General features: G+C 34.4%; 3 protein-coding genes across 4 annotated transcripts; all 3 read left to right on the forward strand.

Moving 5' to 3' along the window:
• The first annotated feature begins 78 nt into the window (after positions 1-78).
• LOC108826563 (uncharacterized) lies at positions 79-1719 on the forward strand. Its single transcript, XM_018599936.2, has 5 exons — positions 79-163; positions 478-1051; positions 1129-1182; positions 1271-1422; positions 1511-1719. The coding sequence occupies exons 1-5, from the start codon at positions 146-148 to the stop codon at positions 1601-1603; spliced, it is 891 nt and encodes a 296-aa protein (XP_018455438.2). The 5' UTR covers positions 79-145; the 3' UTR covers positions 1604-1719.
• A 1749-nt stretch (positions 1720-3468) lies between these two features.
• Positions 3469-3852, forward strand: LOC130500255 (uncharacterized). Its single transcript, XM_056995031.1, has one exon. The coding sequence runs from the start codon at positions 3469-3471 to the stop codon at positions 3850-3852; it is 384 nt and encodes a 127-aa protein (XP_056851011.1).
• A 6043-nt stretch (positions 3853-9895) lies between these two features.
• LOC108856385 (uncharacterized) lies at positions 9896-17895 on the forward strand. 2 transcript variants are annotated; one of them, XM_056995292.1, is made up of 3 exons: positions 9896-11035; positions 17430-17483; positions 17652-17895. In XM_056995292.1, exons 1-3 carry the CDS (start codon positions 10057-10059, stop codon positions 17675-17677), a joined length of 1059 nt encoding a protein of 352 aa, XP_056851272.1. In that variant the 5' UTR covers positions 9896-10056; the 3' UTR covers positions 17678-17895. The 2 variants fall into 2 exon arrangements, with proteins under 2 accessions (XP_056851272.1, XP_056851273.1); XM_056995293.1 differs by lacking the exon at positions 17430-17483 and having other exon boundaries at positions 9898-11035.
• Positions 17896-18175: the final 280 nt, after the last annotated feature.

Genomic DNA, 18175 nt, shown 5'->3' on the forward strand with positions numbered 1-18175 from the left:
TTGGGCTTGTATTAATCATTTAAGGCCCATTAATTGAACGCCTATTCGAAAAAGTCCTCACAGGGTTTCCCGCCTCAAAAGCCCTAATTCACCTACTCCGACCGAGGCTCTTCTTCTCCGACCAAACGAAGAAGATTTCAGACAGATGCCAGTAACCCTTTTGGTCAGTAACCCAAACTCTATCGATCTTGTCTTTTTTGATTTTGGGTTTTTCTTTTAATCCACGAATCGCTTCATTTCCTATTGTCTGATTCTGAATTGAAGGTTTCGATTAGGGTTTTTGTTTTTTGGGTAAAAGTTTTCTTTTTTAGGGTTCTTCTTCATTTAATATCAGTTTCTGCTTTCGAATTGAAGGTTTCGATTAGGGTTTTATTGAATTTCTTGTGTGGGTTTTGTTAATTGTACCTCCAGATTTATAGGGTTTTTGTTTTGGTGGTAAAGTTTTCATCTTTTTTTGTGTGTTTCTTGTTTGTGAAGATGACTGGAGATAGCTGCAGCTTAGTGTCTAAGGAAACGAGTCTCCCTTTGTGTGATATGACTATTGTTCCAAGCAAGAGAGGACTATCTTCGATTCTGGGTGACTTTCTTTTGAAATGTGGAGATGATTCTGGTAAGACCGTTCCTCGTGAAGGCTCAGGGGTGAAGTTTTCGAAGAGGTTGTGTTTAGTTGTAGACGACTTGGTCAAGGAGAGTACTAGGAGTACCGATACAAACAATGACTCCTCTTCTGATGGTGGTGATAAGATTAGTTTCGGTGGTTCAATTGTTGTTGATGCGGATTCTGAGAATTTAAAGGAGTCTCAGGGTGAAACCAATGCTGGAGTTGGTGATGCTGTGGTGGAACTTAGTGAGAGAGAGTGTGACAAGGACTCGAAAGACTTGAAGGAGACTTTGTACAGTAGCAGCAACAATAGAGAAAGTGATGGCGTGTCGGCGATGGTGGTTAATGAAGGAACGGGTTTGTTGCCTGTTGAGAGTTTGGAGATTGTAAACCACGATATGGAAGCTGATGATGAGCTTAGATCTTGCTCTTGTTCTTTTTGCCTCAAAGGTTTGTCTGATTCTTCAGCTTTTCTCTTTATTAATCATGTCTAATATTAGTTTGTGGATGTAAATGAATGTCTTCAGCTGCATATATCTGGTCTGATCTTAACTACCAGGATATCAAAGGTCGATTGTCTGGTAAGTCTTCCTCGTCACACTGCAAAACTCTTGATTTGATAATGATAAATTTTCACTTATGGTTATACGAACTTGTGCTTGACTGCAGTGCTGAAGAAGAGCCAGAAAGAAGCAACTAGCCTGATCCAAAGGAATGGTAAAGGAGAGCCAACTAGTGTAGAGTTTGATGATGTCATGGGTCAATGGACAACTCTCTTTCTTAACATGGATGGCATCTTGGCTCGTGAAAGCACCCGCCTTGTAAGTTTTTCTTAGAACAAAAACTTCAAGAAGTTGTCTCCAGAGCTTCTGTGTATTTGATGGGCATTGTTATTGGTGTAATCTGCAGCAGGATAGCTTCGTAGCCATGAAAGAGCTTAGAGAAAACTGCAAGATTGATCTGGAAAGAGCCACGAAAACACCTCAACACAACAACATTTAGGTACTGTTGTACTTTAATATTAGTGGATGTTGCAATGCTCTCTAACCTTTCTTTATATCTGAAGGAACTCATGTATGTATTATAATTTATAACTTATATTGTTATTCATTTGATTATTGTGTCTATGTTAGTGATAAACTTGCTTCTCCTAGCAATGTGTGTCTGTTCTTTAGAAATTATTAACATATAATCTCTAACATAATTATTTGATTTATCATCCTTACTTAAGTTGTTCCTTGATAAACCTTTATAATCAGGTGGTTCAATTAAGTAGTATAGTTGGAATTCTAAGTAAAATAGTCTTGTTTTAAAAGCTAACTACAGCATCACATTCACTACATTTTAACCACCCAAAAAAAACATTAAAGGAATCACACAATTGTCATTTAGGTGTCCCTAGAGCGCGGAGCGCCCAGTTGATGTAGTTTTCTCCAATTGATTCCAATTTTAGATGTTTTTTTTTTTAGTGGAGATCACTTATGTTTCCATTTATGTAACAAAGCGTGTTTAATGAACAAGTTACATAAATTAAAGTACATAAATAAAATACTCCTAATAAAACAGAGAAAACAAAAGTTTTTTCAGTTTATAACTAAAAGACTAGAGTCATGGTATGGCTAGGATCAGAGTGCGGTTACTTAGCCTTCATCGTCATGATGGTAGGCCTAACTGTTCTTGATTGCTCTGCATCTATACACTCTCCTTTCGTTCTCTTGTGAGTTGTAAGTTACAACTAGATGCAGAGCTCTACAACTTGTAACCTCTCTTCTCTAAACTCATCGCGGCTGCTTCAAACCAAAATATTACAGTGTAGAGCTCTTGTAAGGCCCATGTATGTTGTAAAGCCCACGTATGATCGGGATTTCGTGTTGGGTCGAGATGCGGTCCATCTTAACTATAGAACCCGTTTCTCGATGATTTTTACAAAACGGTTTTGTATGAAATGCAGGAGCATTTTGTCAACTGCATTGGATCTTGAGCTTCTCATATTGATGTGACGTAGCATGTCTCTTTGTCTAGAACAAAACCACCTTTGACCAGTTACGTGCACCCTTCTTCTTTTGTAATGTGCTTGTTTGATTGTCACCGTATCATTCGTATCGTGGCGTTATAACACACTTAAAATTATTATTATATATAGCAAAATAGTGGGGTATATTGCTACAACTTGATTGGTTTACAAGCTAACATTGATGTAAACATGAACAATATTCTTCGGACCAACACTCGAGAGGGATCAGGATCTGATGGTGGCTGATTTGCTATCAAGAGAAACTAAGGAGTGGAATAAAGCCAAGATTGATGACTTCCTACCGGAACTCTCCTCTCTTATTCTCTCCATTCACCCTAGCAAAAAAGGTGTTCTGGACACCTATATTTGGACACAACAAAAATGAGGAGTCTATACAGTTAAATCAGGTTACTTCATAGCAAGAATGGACAAGATTCAATTGACCTCATCACTCTTGAATCTAGAACGCTGGAACTGGCAGAAATTCGTCTGGTCTCCGAAAATGACCCCAAAAATCAAATTCTTCCTGTGGAAATGTATACAAAATATACTGCCCACAGGAGAAAACCTGCGCAAACGCGGGCTTCTGACCAACACTCTTTGCTCTAGCTGTGGTGAAGAAGAAACAATTGACCATATATTATTCCATTGTAGCCTAGCGAAGGAAGTTTGGGACCTCTGTCCTTGGTCCTCCAACTTGGACCTCACAACGTGCTCCTCTGTTAAGATAGCTTGACAAGCATTCATCACGTAGACGAATCTACCACCGACGGGGATAAGCTCCAATCTTTTCCCTTGGATCTGCTGGTTTCTTTGGATTGCTCGCAATCAACGGATCTTCCAAAGCAGAAAGATGACAGCGGGAGACATCATCACCAAGGTCCTCATCTCGATTAAGGAGTGGGAGGATGCTCAACCGCAGAATCCGATCACCTCGTCTACGATACCTCCCGAAACTCCCACACGCTTTATACCGGCGGAGAGCCTTCTATGTAACACCGGCGCGGCTTGGTCATCTGACTCCCAATCGGCAGGCTTAGCTTGGATCATCTCAGATCAATCTTCAACAGAGATCGCCAGGGGCTGTCGCTTCCAGGAACACGTCGCATCTCCTCTCATGGCAGAGGCGTTAGCAATCAGAGCCGCTCTTGAACATGCAGCCACCCTCAATCTCACCCACATCTGGCTCCGATCAGACTGCAAAGGGCTTATACAAGCCATCAACACGAATCGATGATCTATAGAGCTCTCAGGAGTTTTTGCAGACATCGAATCGTTTATCTCTTCTCCTTTCGTCTTCCTGCATTTTTTTTTCGTTTCTAGGAATCAAAACGGACCTGCAGATATGTCTGCTAAGGCTTCCCTATATAACAAATTTTTTTCTGGGTTTAGCTTGCTAAAACCCATTTTATTTTAATATAAGCAGTTGATCAAAAAAAAAAGAACAATATTCTTGTTATTACAAGACTCCAAGCAGTCCTCATTTAGATAGCTAGCTTGCAGTCACAGCTCGCGTAGAATAAATCATATCAAGAAAAGAGCCAAAAAAAAATAGATATTGTATGATATTGGTGTACTTGTTATTCTGTATGTGTAGATATTATGATATCATGTGTTGGTGCTCGGCGAATGATTAGATTTCAAAGAATCAAACCAGTCAGGAAACCAACAAAACCTAACGGACAAAACAAAAGTATTCTTATAGTGGATGGAGTAATTTTTATTTGAAAATATAATTATTTCTTAACTGTGGGTAACAGCTTAGACATTCGCTTGAAAAGAGAGATTAAAAATATACTTGTTTGTCCCAACAAAATACATAATTTACAGGGTTTCCTATAGAAAATGTTTGATAAAAATGCATTTGAGGTTTTAATAGGTATGTATTATGCGAATTTGATTTCAAATGGTACGATGGCATCATTAATCAGGAACACATTGTTCATTTTCTAAATTTAAGATACTATCACCCATCGTGAACCCGGTCAAAAGGTGTGCTCTATTTGACAACTTGTGTCTTCTGATGTATCTCTATTAATCACATGTAATTATGCATCTCGTACATATAGTACATATTGATGCTGACTGTTGAATATTAGCCTTTCATTAAAATTTCACTTTAGAAAACACAGATACAATATAATTCTAATAGACAGAAAAATACAAACAAATTCTCTAAGATAATGTGTCATAAAAAAAAATTCTCTAAGATAACAATATAAAATAGTTAAATCTTGGAAAACTTTTCTTATATGATATATTTTAAAAAGGTATCATATATGAAAAAGAAGAAAATAGCAATGTTTATTGCTTGTATTATTTTTAGATAGACTAACAACCCTTTACATTTAATTTAAAGAGCTTTTACACTTTTATCATTTAATGACTTTTAAAGACTAAATAAATAAATTGTAAAACCATGCATAAGTTTTCTCTATTGATCAGTCAACGTTGGTAAATCCCGTCTGTCATTTCTCTTGTTCCATTCACATTTTTTTTTTTGTCAATTGATTTGCATTAATCAGAAAAAAAAAAAAATGAAGTCTGGCCTCAGGCCCATACATTAGCCCATTACGGGAATAGAGAGACCCAAAAGAGAAGACTTTGCCAACACGTCGGCATCGACGTTTTGCAATCGAAGAAGAAACGAGAACGAGATATCGACAAACGCAGAAGAGATTTGATGGATATCCTGAACGATTCCATAGATCTCTTTGTTCTGCATGTCGTTGTTGATTGCTCGGATGAGCGTTGTGTTATCAGAGAGCATCCTGATCTCCGTAAAACCAAGATTCACTGCTGCTATAAGCCCTAGGCGCAAGGCTAGAGCTTCTGCTACGAGGGGGGAGCTGACTAGGCTTTGGGTGGTGGATCCTTCCTTGATTCTCTTGCCTGTGGAGTCCGATATGAACCACGCTAGTCATGCTGTGTTCGTCGCTTTGTTCCAAGCCGCGTCTGATCTGCAAGTTGCACTACAAGAAAAAATGTCTGTTGCAAGGGAAAAACGCATTGCAATTCCGTTGCAAATCGCCGATTGCAAGATATTTGCAAGCGAACTGATTCCCTCGCAAATCCTTAGTCGCAAATTAAAATCGCTTGCAAAACGCTCGCAAATTTGCAACGGAAAGTAATTCCTCGCAAATTTGCAACGGAAAATATTACCTCGCAAATTTGCAACGGAAACATTTTTTGTTGCAAATTTGCGATAGAAATGATTTCCTCGCAAATTTGCAATTGAATATTCCGTTGCAAATTTGCTAAGGACTTTTTTCTACAATAAATCTATTATAGATATTTCTACAATAAATCGAAAATAATTATAATTAGAAATAAATTAATAAAAATTACACAAATGTTCTTTATAACTAAAAATAAAATAATTTTATTTATAATTTCAAATTGGTTTACAAATAAAAAATTAATAAATCCTGGTTTACAGAAATAAATCAGAAATTAATAAATAAAGTCAAACCACCACAATCCCAATTCGGTTTATTCTTAACCAAAAAAAAACCTAAACCTAAGAAAAAAAAGAAAACTCTGCCGCTTCCTCCATGAACCTTGCGCCTCCTCCAACAACCAGCTGCCTTGCCTCGTCCAGACTTGACCGGAGACGTCGTTGTCAGTGTCTCCTCCACTGCAGCTTCCATGCCTCCTCCACCACAGTTTCCGAAGCTTCACCGTGCCAGAGATGGGTCACGCCTCCTCCGCCGTCACGCTTCTTCTGCTTCCTCACTGTTGCATCTTCAACCCGGCTCTGCTCACGAGTCACGAGCCACCACCTATCTTACCACTTCCTCCTTCAATCTCCTATCTTCTTCTTGTTCACAGATCTTCATCTGAAAAAAAAACTGATAGAAAATAAAATGAAAAGAGTAATTGTGAGTAGAGGAGAACGAGAAGGTGAAGATCGAGATGATGATGATGGTGTTTGAGAAATATTTCATTCAGAGAGTTATACTGAAAAAAAGAGATTTAGTTTACGAAGTGTTGAGAGGAAGAAGGAGATAAAAGAAAAAAAAAGTGGTTTTTAACTTTTGTGCATTTGTGTCCGTTAGATTAAATTTTATCAATGGTTGTGGTTACACAGTTACTGATCCTCGCCCTTCAACGTGATTGGCCACATTATGTTTATATTAACCTAATTCCGTTGCAAGTTTCTCGCAAATTTGCAACGGAATTGCAAGAAATCCCTTACAAATCTATTGCAAATCTATAAGACAAAATATTTTAGGGTTTCGTTTATAGATTTTTTAAAAACTTTTTGGTGGATTAGTATGTATTTAATATATTTGGGTTTTAAAAAAAAAAATTAGGGTTTCAATATTAATTACTAGTAATATTAGTTTAAGTGTCGGGAATAGAAATCATAGTTATAGTTGATTAAATTTTCAAAACATATATATATAGATGTTAAGTAGTATGTAATATTAGTTTAGATATCGGGAATGAAAATCATAACCATAATTGAATAAATTTTCAGAAAATATGTCGATTTACAGTTTAAACATTAAATGTTTCAATAAAATGTGTTCTTTGACATGAAAATCATTGATGAAACCCCAAACCTTTCAAATGTCTGAAACAATGGATTTGCAAAGAAATTGCAAGCGACCCTCGCAAATCCCTTGCAAATTTGCGAGGGGCTCTGTTTTCCTCGCAAATTTGCAAGGGATTTGTGACGGATTTGTGATGAACCCATTGCAATTCCCTTGCAAATTTGCAAGCGTTTAGATTCTCTCGCAAATTTGCAACGGAATTGCAAGAAATCCGTTGCAAATCTATTGCAAATCCATAAGACAAATTATTTTAGGGGTTCGTTTATAGATTTTTTTTTTAAATTTTGGTTGATTAATATGTATTTTATATATTTTGGGTTTTTAAAAAATAATTTAGGGTTTCAATATTTATTACTAGTAATATTAGTTTAAGTGTCAGGAATAGAAATCATAGTTATAGTTGATTAAATTTTCAAAACATATATATATATACAGATGTTAAGTAGTATATAATATTAGTTTAAATATCGGGAATGAAAATCATAACCACAATTGAATAATTTTTCAGAAAATATGTCGATTTACAATTTAAACATTAAATGTTTCAAAAAAATGTATTCTTTGACACCAAAATCATTAATGAAACCCCAAACCTTTCAAATGTATGAAACAATGGATTTGCAAAGAAATTGCAAGCGACCCTCGCAAATCCCTTGCAAATTTGCGAGGGATTCTATTTTCCTCGCAAATTTGCAAGGGATTTGTGACGGATCCATTTCAATTCCCTTGCAAATTTGCGAGCGTTTACATTCTCTCGCAAATTTGCAAGAGAATTGCGATGGATCCCTTGCAAATTCCTTGTAAATTCATAAGTCAATGATTTTAGGGTTTCGTTTGAGGTTTTGTTATATTTCTTGTGGACTAATTTTTTTTTTTTTAATGAAAATAGTAATTAAAGTGAAAATTTGTTTCAATTTCTTAGAAATTTTATTTGACGTGTATTGTAGAAATTATAGAGTTTTGATGTTTAGTACTTCGTAATATTAGTTTAAATATAGAAAATATTAAACTCGTGAATATTAGTTGACTGATATTGTAATTTTCCAAAAATATTTTTTGATATACTTGTTAAATACTAAATATTTAGTTTAATATTTTATCTATTAAATTTATTTGATTTTTTTGTGAGAAATGTGATAAAAAAATTAAATATCACATATGTCTTGCAAATACCTCGCAAATTAGCGATATGTTTGCAACGGAATTGTAAGAGAAAATAAAACCCTCGCAAATTTCTCGCAAATTTGCAAGGAAAAATTAGCCCTCGCAAATGTGCGAGAGATTTGCGAGGACTCTGTAACTTTCCTCGCAAATCTCTTGCAAATTTGCGACGACTAAGTTTCTCTTGCAAATTTGCGAGGGTTTTATTTTCTGTTGCAATTCCATTGCAAACCTGTCGCAAATTTGCAAGGAAAGTTTTCACTCGCAAATTTCCCTTGCAATAGACCTGTTTTCTTGTAGTGTTGGGTAGCTGCTGTTCATTTGTCCATTGCTTCTATTAGGCTTCGTTCCAGGTAGCTGCTTAGTATCTTTTAGAATTTTACTCTGAGCTAAGCACCATTCGCTTGCTAATCTTATCCCCTTGATTGCCGTTTCCTTTGCTGAAAGTTGTCGCTTTTCAAAAATCAGGGTGTTGCGAGCTGTCCAGAGTATCTAGCATATCCAAGGAAGTATTGCTCCGGTGATTCCTGAAGGAGGGAGGCAAATACTCTTCCTATACGCCACGATGATGTCCTTGAAGTCCGCTTCAGTAGCTATGTGAACTACTTTAAACAGAGGTATGAGTTCCCAAATCTTTATAGCAAACGGGCATTCAAAGAAAATGTGCTTTGCTGTTTCGAGAGCATTGCATCTTGTACAGTGTGCAGGTTCTCTCCTAAAGGAAGCGCTTTTTGGACTATGGACCACATGAAGACTTTTATCTTTGGTGAGCATTCGCTACTCCAAATGTCTTTTATCCAATTGAAACCCTCAGGTGTACTGATTTCTTGTAACTCTTTTGATGCTCTGGATACCGCATATCCTGATTTTGTTGAGTAGACTCCGGAGATTGTTGGTTGCCAGATATCCTGATTTTGGTTAGTAGACTCCGGAGGTTGTTCCATTCACATTTAGAAACCACACTTCAAAGCGCTCATCGGTGAAACAATGATATATTTTTACATTTTGAAATAAATACTTTTAAAATTTGCATTGCTGCTAATCACTCCTTAATAAAAATGTTCTAACTTAGAAAAAACATAAACACGCCCTTTTAAACAATTTGTACATAAAACTTGTAGGCAAAAGTTGTATAAAACATGCTATGGTATTTTTGTGTGAGAACTTTCTTATAAACCACACCTACATAAATAGCTGTGGCACAAAGCTACAAAATTATAGATGATATTGCGTAAACAAATATTGTCATAAACCGTTTCAACAAGTTGATGATAATGAATTTTGTATAATTCTTAATACAATTAAAATATGTGTAATGCTAATTCGATTATGCTGTAAAATACTAACTTTATTAGGTTAGCATGTGTATCTACCACGAACTACTCTTGTAAACGTTCAAACACTATTATTACATAATTCATTTTTTCTCTTTCAGTCAATTTTTTATACACCAAAATGTAATTAACCCCCCTAGTTCAAAGTTTCAAGTTTCAAAGTAAAGAAAAAGGTAAATAGTGTAAAAAATTATGTCCACTTTTATTGGCTTTTCTCTCCCACACAAACCATCAGTTCCTTTCACACTCTCCTCCTCTTCTTGAAGTTTCTCTGCACCCACCCAGAAAATAATAATCATAACCCTCTCTCTCTCTCTCTCTCTCTCTCTCTCTCTCTCTCTCTCTCTCTCCAAAGCCATCATCTATCTTTCTCTCTCTGTATCTGCCATGGATTCAGGCAACAGTAGTAGCATGCAATCCTCAAGCGGTGGTGGAGACCAAGAAGAGTACGAGTCACGCGCTGATCAATCAATATCTGCTTTATTCAACAACAACAACTCAACCACCGTCTCCTCCAACATCGCCGGTCAAACACAGCTTGACTCTCTCATAGCTAACTATTTCAACACCGGTTGGTCAACATACAATCCTCTCTTGGCAGCAACGACTACAAAACCCACTGATGGCTCTACACCACCACCACCACTACCACCACCTATCTCGGCAGAACAAGCCTTCTTCACAAACCCACTTCAACAAAATCTGAGAGCAGTTTCAAACACAAACACAACTAGTCCCATATGTTCTGTCCCTACCGACAAGAAAAACGGTCTGGCCACAGCACGGAATCTAAAGAAGAGATCTAGAGTTTCGAGACGAGCGCCTACGACTGTTTTGACCACCGACACTTCAAACTTCAGAGCCATGGTTCAAGAGTTCACTGGTAGTCCTTCTACTCCTTTCACCGGATCACTATCATCTTCGTTTCCAAGATCAAGATTTGATCTCTTCAGTCCTTCTTCATCTTCACGACCCTTGAAACCTTTTCCTCACAAACTTATCCCACCATCATCAACGAGTCACCAATACCTAAATCCTCCTTCTACAAATTATCACCAGAGTCTTCTCCGTAACACGAACACGCAAAACATCGCAAACCATTTTCTTATCAACCAATCTCCTAGCAACGTCCCTTTGATGGATCAGTCGTTGAGTTTGAGAACAAGTAATGGTGTTGGACACGTGGACGTGGGAACAAACTTTGAGGGGCTTCACAGCATTATCGCCTCTTCGTCGTCATCCATGACGCAGCCAACCCTAAATACTATGCATGGATTAGACATGGTACCGGCGCAAAGATCTGATGGTTACACAACACCGGTTGCTTCTGGAACGGAGAATAATTTAGGAGTTGTGAGAAATGAAGGTACGGTGGACTTATCATGGATCTCTTCTTCTTCAGATTAAGTAGATGAAATCTGACCTTTGTTTATTACAACATTATGATCGTATTAATTATTATATTCATATAAAAAAGGAATATAAAATCTTAGCGAAAAACATCTGATGAATAGAACATTAGTTAGCGAAAAATCTTTTATGTTCTAAAGCTTATATGGTTTGCCTGATTACATTGACTTTCTATACATTCAAACAATGTTTTTTCTTTAAAAGTTAATATATCAGCTTGACGTTTGCGTACGTTGAAATTTCAATGGCCTGGTGGTAGTGATAATATAGTTTGAAATATTACTTAGTTAAGGGACAATTACAAAGAATAAAAAAATAAAGAAGCAAGTGCCTAAGAGCACATATATGTATCACAATGGACCTAACTAACATACTGTTAAAATGTTAGCTCTCATGTTATTAGGGTTGTTATGAATGAACCCTAAAAAGTTTATTTTATTTTTCACCTTACAATATTAGTTTATTTGTCTAGATATGATAAGGATGTTAAAAAAGAGTGATTGGTGGCGAGATCTAGGGAATCGTTAGCCGCCGCTTATCCTAAATTCATCCTCTTATTTTTATTTGCAATTCACATGAATTAACACTCGATTTTTTCTTCTCATCTCTCAATCTTTGTATCCCCTAGACTATATTTGAGAAGTGATTTTGCCACATGTCATCTTTACAATCAATTTCACAAAAAAAATATGACATGGCTACTACAATTGATGACATGGCTTCCGAAAAATATGACATGGATTATTTCATTTAATGTGATTTATATTTTTGGTAAACTTTTTAGAATATGATAATAACTCATACCTTACATTTAATATTGATATTTATTTTTGGTAAACTTCTTTAAATATGGTAATATCGCATACATCATCTCTAAAATAAATATATTCATATATAACATTAAAATTTCGAAATTATATTATATTTTATTTTCTATAATTATACAATTTGTATTGCCACATGTCCTCTTTACAATCAGTTTCACAAAAAAAATATGACATGGCTACTAAAATTGATGACATGACTTCCGAAAAATATGACATGGATTATTTCATTTAATGTTAATTTATATTTTTGATAAACTTTTTAGAATATGGTAATAACTCATACCTTACATTTAATATTGATATTTATTTTTGGTAAACTTCTTTAAATATGGTAATATCGCATAAATCATCTCTAAAATAAATATATTCATATATAACATTAAAATTTCGAAATTATATTTTATTTTATTTTCTATAATTATACAATTTGTATTACTAAATCTTTAAAAAATTGCTACAATTTTTTAAAAAACTTGATTTCTAATCATAAAATCATTAGATTCTTATATATCTACATATTCTATAAATATTGTTAGTTCAAATTTTTGATAATTATACAATATATTTTTAAATAAAAAATCATTTTATTTTAATTTAATATTTAAATAAATAAAATCTATATTTAAATATCGGTAAAAATAATAAAATCTATAATATTTAATAAACCTTATTTTAAATATAAATTAAATTTTGAAAACAATTTTACTGCACATGGTGCAAGAAAACACCTAGTTATATAAGATAAATAAAGTGGAGAAGATAAAAAACACTTTCTCTCTCTTGTTTCCTCTGACTTTTTTCTAAAAACTTTCCAAACCGTGATTTGTGTTTTCCGGCCGGCGGTTTTGGCTACCCTAACCACCACCGGTCCGACTTTCTATTTCTAGTTATTTCTAGTGTTTGTTTTGTTTTGTCTCGGCTTAGTTCTGGTCTCGGCGGCGCTTCCCTTCTACGGTGGCCGTCCGTTTGTTTTGCTTCTGGGAAGCGGCGGTTCCGGTAGTGTCCGTTTCGCCGGCTTAAGTTTTCCGGGAGACGGTAGCTTTCTCAGCACTGTTAACGCCGGCTTTTTCCTCGGGTTTATCCCGATCTTGTCGATCCACGAATTTGTGCCTCATCTGATACTCTGCCTCTTGATCTGCTATCGGTGCCGTATGTTGTATGTCGGTGATGGAGGATTGATGGAAGGCGGTTTTAATCTCTGGTGATTCGTCGATATGTGTGGGGATGGCGGAGGAGTTCTCAGAGCTTGGTTTGTTCGAAGCTCTCTGCTGATAGATGATTCCGATGCATGTGTGGGAGTGATGTAAAGTCCTTGAAGGTGCCCCTTCTAGTTCAGGTGGCTTCTGTGGTGGTGGTAATACTGTTCCCGGTCAGGTTCCGGTGGTTGCCGTGTTTTCCGGTGATGATTCCAAAGTTGGCGAAACGGTGGATTCTCCTTTCGACACGTGGCTGTTGGTTTTCGTGCATCACGTGGGGGAGACGTGTAAACCGTATCAGTCCTTCTGAGGTGGAATGTAATTGGGCCTTATGTGGGCTTTGTTCGGTTCTGGATTGTAGTGGGTTTTAATGTTTTTTTTAGCTTTTGCCTATGTTTGGGTTTGGGAAAATTCCATAAAAAGACCCCAACTAAATTTTGTTAAGCTTTTTAGTACCCAAACTTTTTCACTACCCAGTTTAATACCCCAACTAATTATTTTTCTCATTTTAATACCCACACTTTTAAAAATGTGTCCACTTTAATACCTAAACTTTATTTATTTTAATAAAAATACTAATAAGTTTCAAACAAAATTTTTAAAAATCTCTAAAATTTACAAAAAAACTAGAAAATTCTAATTTTTTTTGGTGTTTGAGAAATAAAAGTAAATAATAGTGTAAAATATTAAATTTTGTAATAAATTTTCTAAGTTTTAAATACGAAATTTATTTTTATCATTCAAATTCATTTATTTAAAAAACAAATTCCATGGTTTATCTACCTTCTTTCCTAAATCTTAAAATAAAATTAAATTTTTTAATATTTTTCTCTTAGATTTTAGAGATTTTTAAAAAATTTGTTTGAAACTTATTAGTATTTTTATTAAAATAAATAAAGTTTGGGTATTAAAGTGGGCACATTATAAAAGTTTGGGTATTAAAATGAGAAAAAATAATTAGTTGAGGTATTAAACTGGATAGTGAAAGAGTTTGGGTATTAAAAAGCTTAACAAAATTTAGTTGGGGTACTTTTATGGAATTTTCCCTTTGGGTTTTTAAGTGTTTGTAAAATATTTGGTTAATATATATAATATTAGATGGCAAAAAAAAGAAGTATTATATAAGATAAATTAAAAATATATATTAGTTCGTCGTCATCATAATTCGACATTTAAACATTCGTCATTCAGTTCGTCACACGCCATGTCCCATAATTTATTTAATCATAACTGTCGTCATGATAATCCATCAAACCAAACTCGATGGTTACATCTATCGGGGGGTTTCACGTTACTAAACACAGTTGCTTCAGTCGCACAGAACCAAATTATCCGATTTATGATGTCAGTTTCTTCTTCTTAACTCTTACCTTTTTGAAATAAAAAATGACCAGAGTTTATTCTTGAATAATATTTGCGTCGATTTCATATAATTAAACTTGATTTCTTAAACCTAACAAACATTCTCTATATCACGAATGGCTCCAATATCATTGTGAGATCAGAGATCAATGCCCATTTTTCCCGCCAAAATAGTCATTTTTTCAGTGAAAATAAAAGATGTCAGCTAGAATTGCACTTTCTCCACTAAGACGCCTATGATATCGTTTTGGGGGACAGTAGGGATAACCAATGTCTCATATTTTCTTTCAAGAATCCCTTTGATTGATGATATAAGAACATCTTCTATTATTTCTTGTACTTTGAGATCAATGGTTTTGTTTTAGCTTCAGTAATTCAAAATATCTCTGCCTTATTCTACTTACATATTTACACAAAAGCTTTACAGAAATATTAGTAAAGTTAGCAACTCATAAAAGGCTTTTACCCCTTTTAATGTAAATAGCAGTTTATAAATTCTATACTATTTACAAATTTAATGATTGATAAAACATGGATTTTTGTGAAAACAAAACTACTATCTTTATAGCTCCTTCTGGAGATTGGAAATCAAAATGATTACCCGGAGGATTTATAGAAGATTTAGGGGCAAACAATTATATTGCAACAAGAGAGACATAGAGAATAAAAAGAAAAAACAAAGCAGTTTGTTGTTTTGCAATGATGTTTCCACGTTGATTACTTAATTATCATATATATAGCTATGAACATGAATATATATATATATATATATTCAATCTGTAGTTACGTTATACAAATTAAAAATTAGTTTATAACTAAAAATCTGGAGCTCGAATTATTTTCTCAGTTGAAAGTTATCAGTAGTATACACAGTCACAAGTAATTTATTTTCCCATAAAATATATAAGTAATTATTTTATATCAACAAAAATTATCCTGCTAGTTAAGAAATTCTATAAAATAGACCTTTAGCTAAAACTGGAAAAGTACGAAATTAGTATAGACTTATATACACGATCATAATTAACATGCTTATGGAAAAAAAATGTACATATATACAAGATCCACTAGTCGAGAAGGAAAAAGAAAGCTGGAGTGTATAATGCGTTTTTCATAGGCACGACAGGACAGGCCTTTTCAGCAGTAGCTACGCCCCCCCACTATCTCTTTACTTATTTCGTAATTTTGGAAAGGTAAAAACCTTTTTATGCATTACCATCGATCACATTGTTATATACTTAATATATACACAAATAGATATGTTGTCCACTTGTAATGGGCATAATTGTTTTTACGTAGGATTTGGATCCTACAATAACGTTTTAAACCAATAAATTAGGTTATAGTTTACTAATTTGGGGAATCAAGTGGACATTAGTGTCGAATTCATGTGACATTGGACAATCATCATGTCCATAAAAGTAGGGGAAATGTCAACTTCGACGCTATATCAATTATCAGATGACTACAACAAACTATAGTTAGTAGGTACTAAAAATAAAACAATGGTCACTGGTTAACGGAAAATAGTACTCCCTCTGTTTCTAAATAGTTGATGTTTTAGGGAGTTTTTGATGTTTCAAAATAGTTGATGTTTTAGTATATCAATGTACTTTTTAACTTTATCAAAAACTGTGTAACCAATGATAAAATGTAATCTATTTTGTGATTGGTAGAACAATTTTTAATTTATATTTTAATGATATTTTTTAGATTAAAAACAAGTTTCTTAATAATTGTGCACAATCCTAAAATTTCATCTATTTTGAAACAGAGGAAGTAATAAATCTGTCAATGCTTGACTTCTTTTTTTTTTTTTTTTCAAATCAATGCTTGACTTCTTGTATTGTTTTTGAACGCTATTCAACTTACTCACAGTCATGCAGTCGTGCAGCGGTAAGTTTTATTTATTCAATTACAATTAATTTTGTCATCGTTTTTATTTATTCAAATATGCAAAGTCGTTAAATTAAGTTAATTGTCATTATGTAACCATGCGAACATCACAGCTAATCAAATAAATATTCGTACACAAGTATCCATTCCATAGAGTCTAGAATAGGGTATAGTCCACAATCGTATACGTTAGAAGGTTTATTAAGAACTCATTCCACGAAAGTTCAGTACCGTAACATTTGAAGGTTTTTTTAGTAACTCAATCCACAGACTATCAGTAAAATGATATTCCAGACGATTATACATATACAAGTTTTTTTGTCAAAACCGAAACTAATCTTTGAACATGTAAGAGCATCTCCAACTCCACTCCATAAATTACTCTAAAATTGAGAATAGAGTTGAAAATGGAGTGGAAAATGGAGTGATGACCAAAAAATAAAAATCTTACTCTATAAATGGAGTAATGCTTTTAATTTTTGGTCATCACTCCATTTTCTACTCTATTTTCAACTCCATTCTCAATTTTGGAGTAAAATATGGAGTGGGGTTGAAGATGCCCTAAGAGTGAGTCAGATCCAGAGGTGGACCCACATTGTTTAATGGTGGGTCACCTGTCACACCTTAAATACTAGAAATTTAATGTTTCGTATGTAAAACATTAAGATTTGATAGCTCTGGTGGTTAGATTTCTTCACTTGACCCCCCCATAAACCAGGCTTCAATATCCATTAACACCATATTTTTACTTTTTTCCAAGACCTATAGCCCACCTAAAAATTTGACTCATGTTAAAGCAAACTCTGAGTCCGCCACTGGTCAGACCTTTATACCAAATACTAGAGAACATGTTTGAAAAGTCCGGGTTAACATAAGGACTTGGACGATGTCTTGCCACGTTTCATATGTCTAGGTTCTAGTGTTAATATACTAGTTGGTTTGTAGGATTGGAATTGATCTGTCTCCCATGAAACCAAACTGCATCTTATCATGTCCAGTGTATGCGTATGTTATGTTGGAGATGCTAAATTTTTTGACATCTTAACGATTGTTTTTCTTCTGGTTTTAGGATATAAAAATCGCATTTGTAAACAAGAGTTCCTGCGGTCACTACTTTTCAAAGGTTTAAAATTAATTCATTTCAAGAATAGTATTAAGATTTTAGCTAACAAAAAACAAAAAAATTACTCGAAACTCGTTTTTTGAGCAACTTTACTCGAAACTCGTTAAATTATTATTTTTCTCGATTCAGAATGATCACTTTTAATTTTTGTTTTTATTGGGTTGCCAGTGGCCTTCGTGTGTGAGAAATCATAGCTTGCTTGGGATGGCTTCTTCAAAATCTGATCGAGTTGATGATGATAATAATGATTCAATGGGGACAAAATACAAATCCACATGATGCAATGCTTCTATCACATCCACCTTTTATTTTATTTTGCTTCTGATAAACCATCTTAAAGCTACAACATTATGCTCTGGGTCTGAATGCTAGATTTCGGCGTCCTAATACGAAATAAGCCCATTTGATGATCTGAAGGCCGAAAATGAACATTCGTTTTAGTCATTATATGTGTTCCAAAACAATTTTTACTTCGTTTTATTCCATGGCTCGTTAAATTTAATACAAAACTTTAATTCAGAATATAGTCAATCTCAGCAAACTCGACCGGTAATCTTAAGTTTTGTTAAAAATTTATCATTGATATTTCACAAAAGACAGAGATTGTCACCATCTTTATGAAGCCTAATTACATACTTCTGAGTTCTGACCCAAAAAGAAAAAAGAAAAAGATTAGCTGTGTGATAAAAACA

Source organism: Raphanus sativus, chromosome 9 (assembly GCF_000801105.2).
Source record: "Raphanus sativus cultivar WK10039 chromosome 9, ASM80110v3, whole genome shotgun sequence".
Taxonomy (NCBI): domain Eukaryota; kingdom Viridiplantae; phylum Streptophyta; class Magnoliopsida; order Brassicales; family Brassicaceae; genus Raphanus; species Raphanus sativus.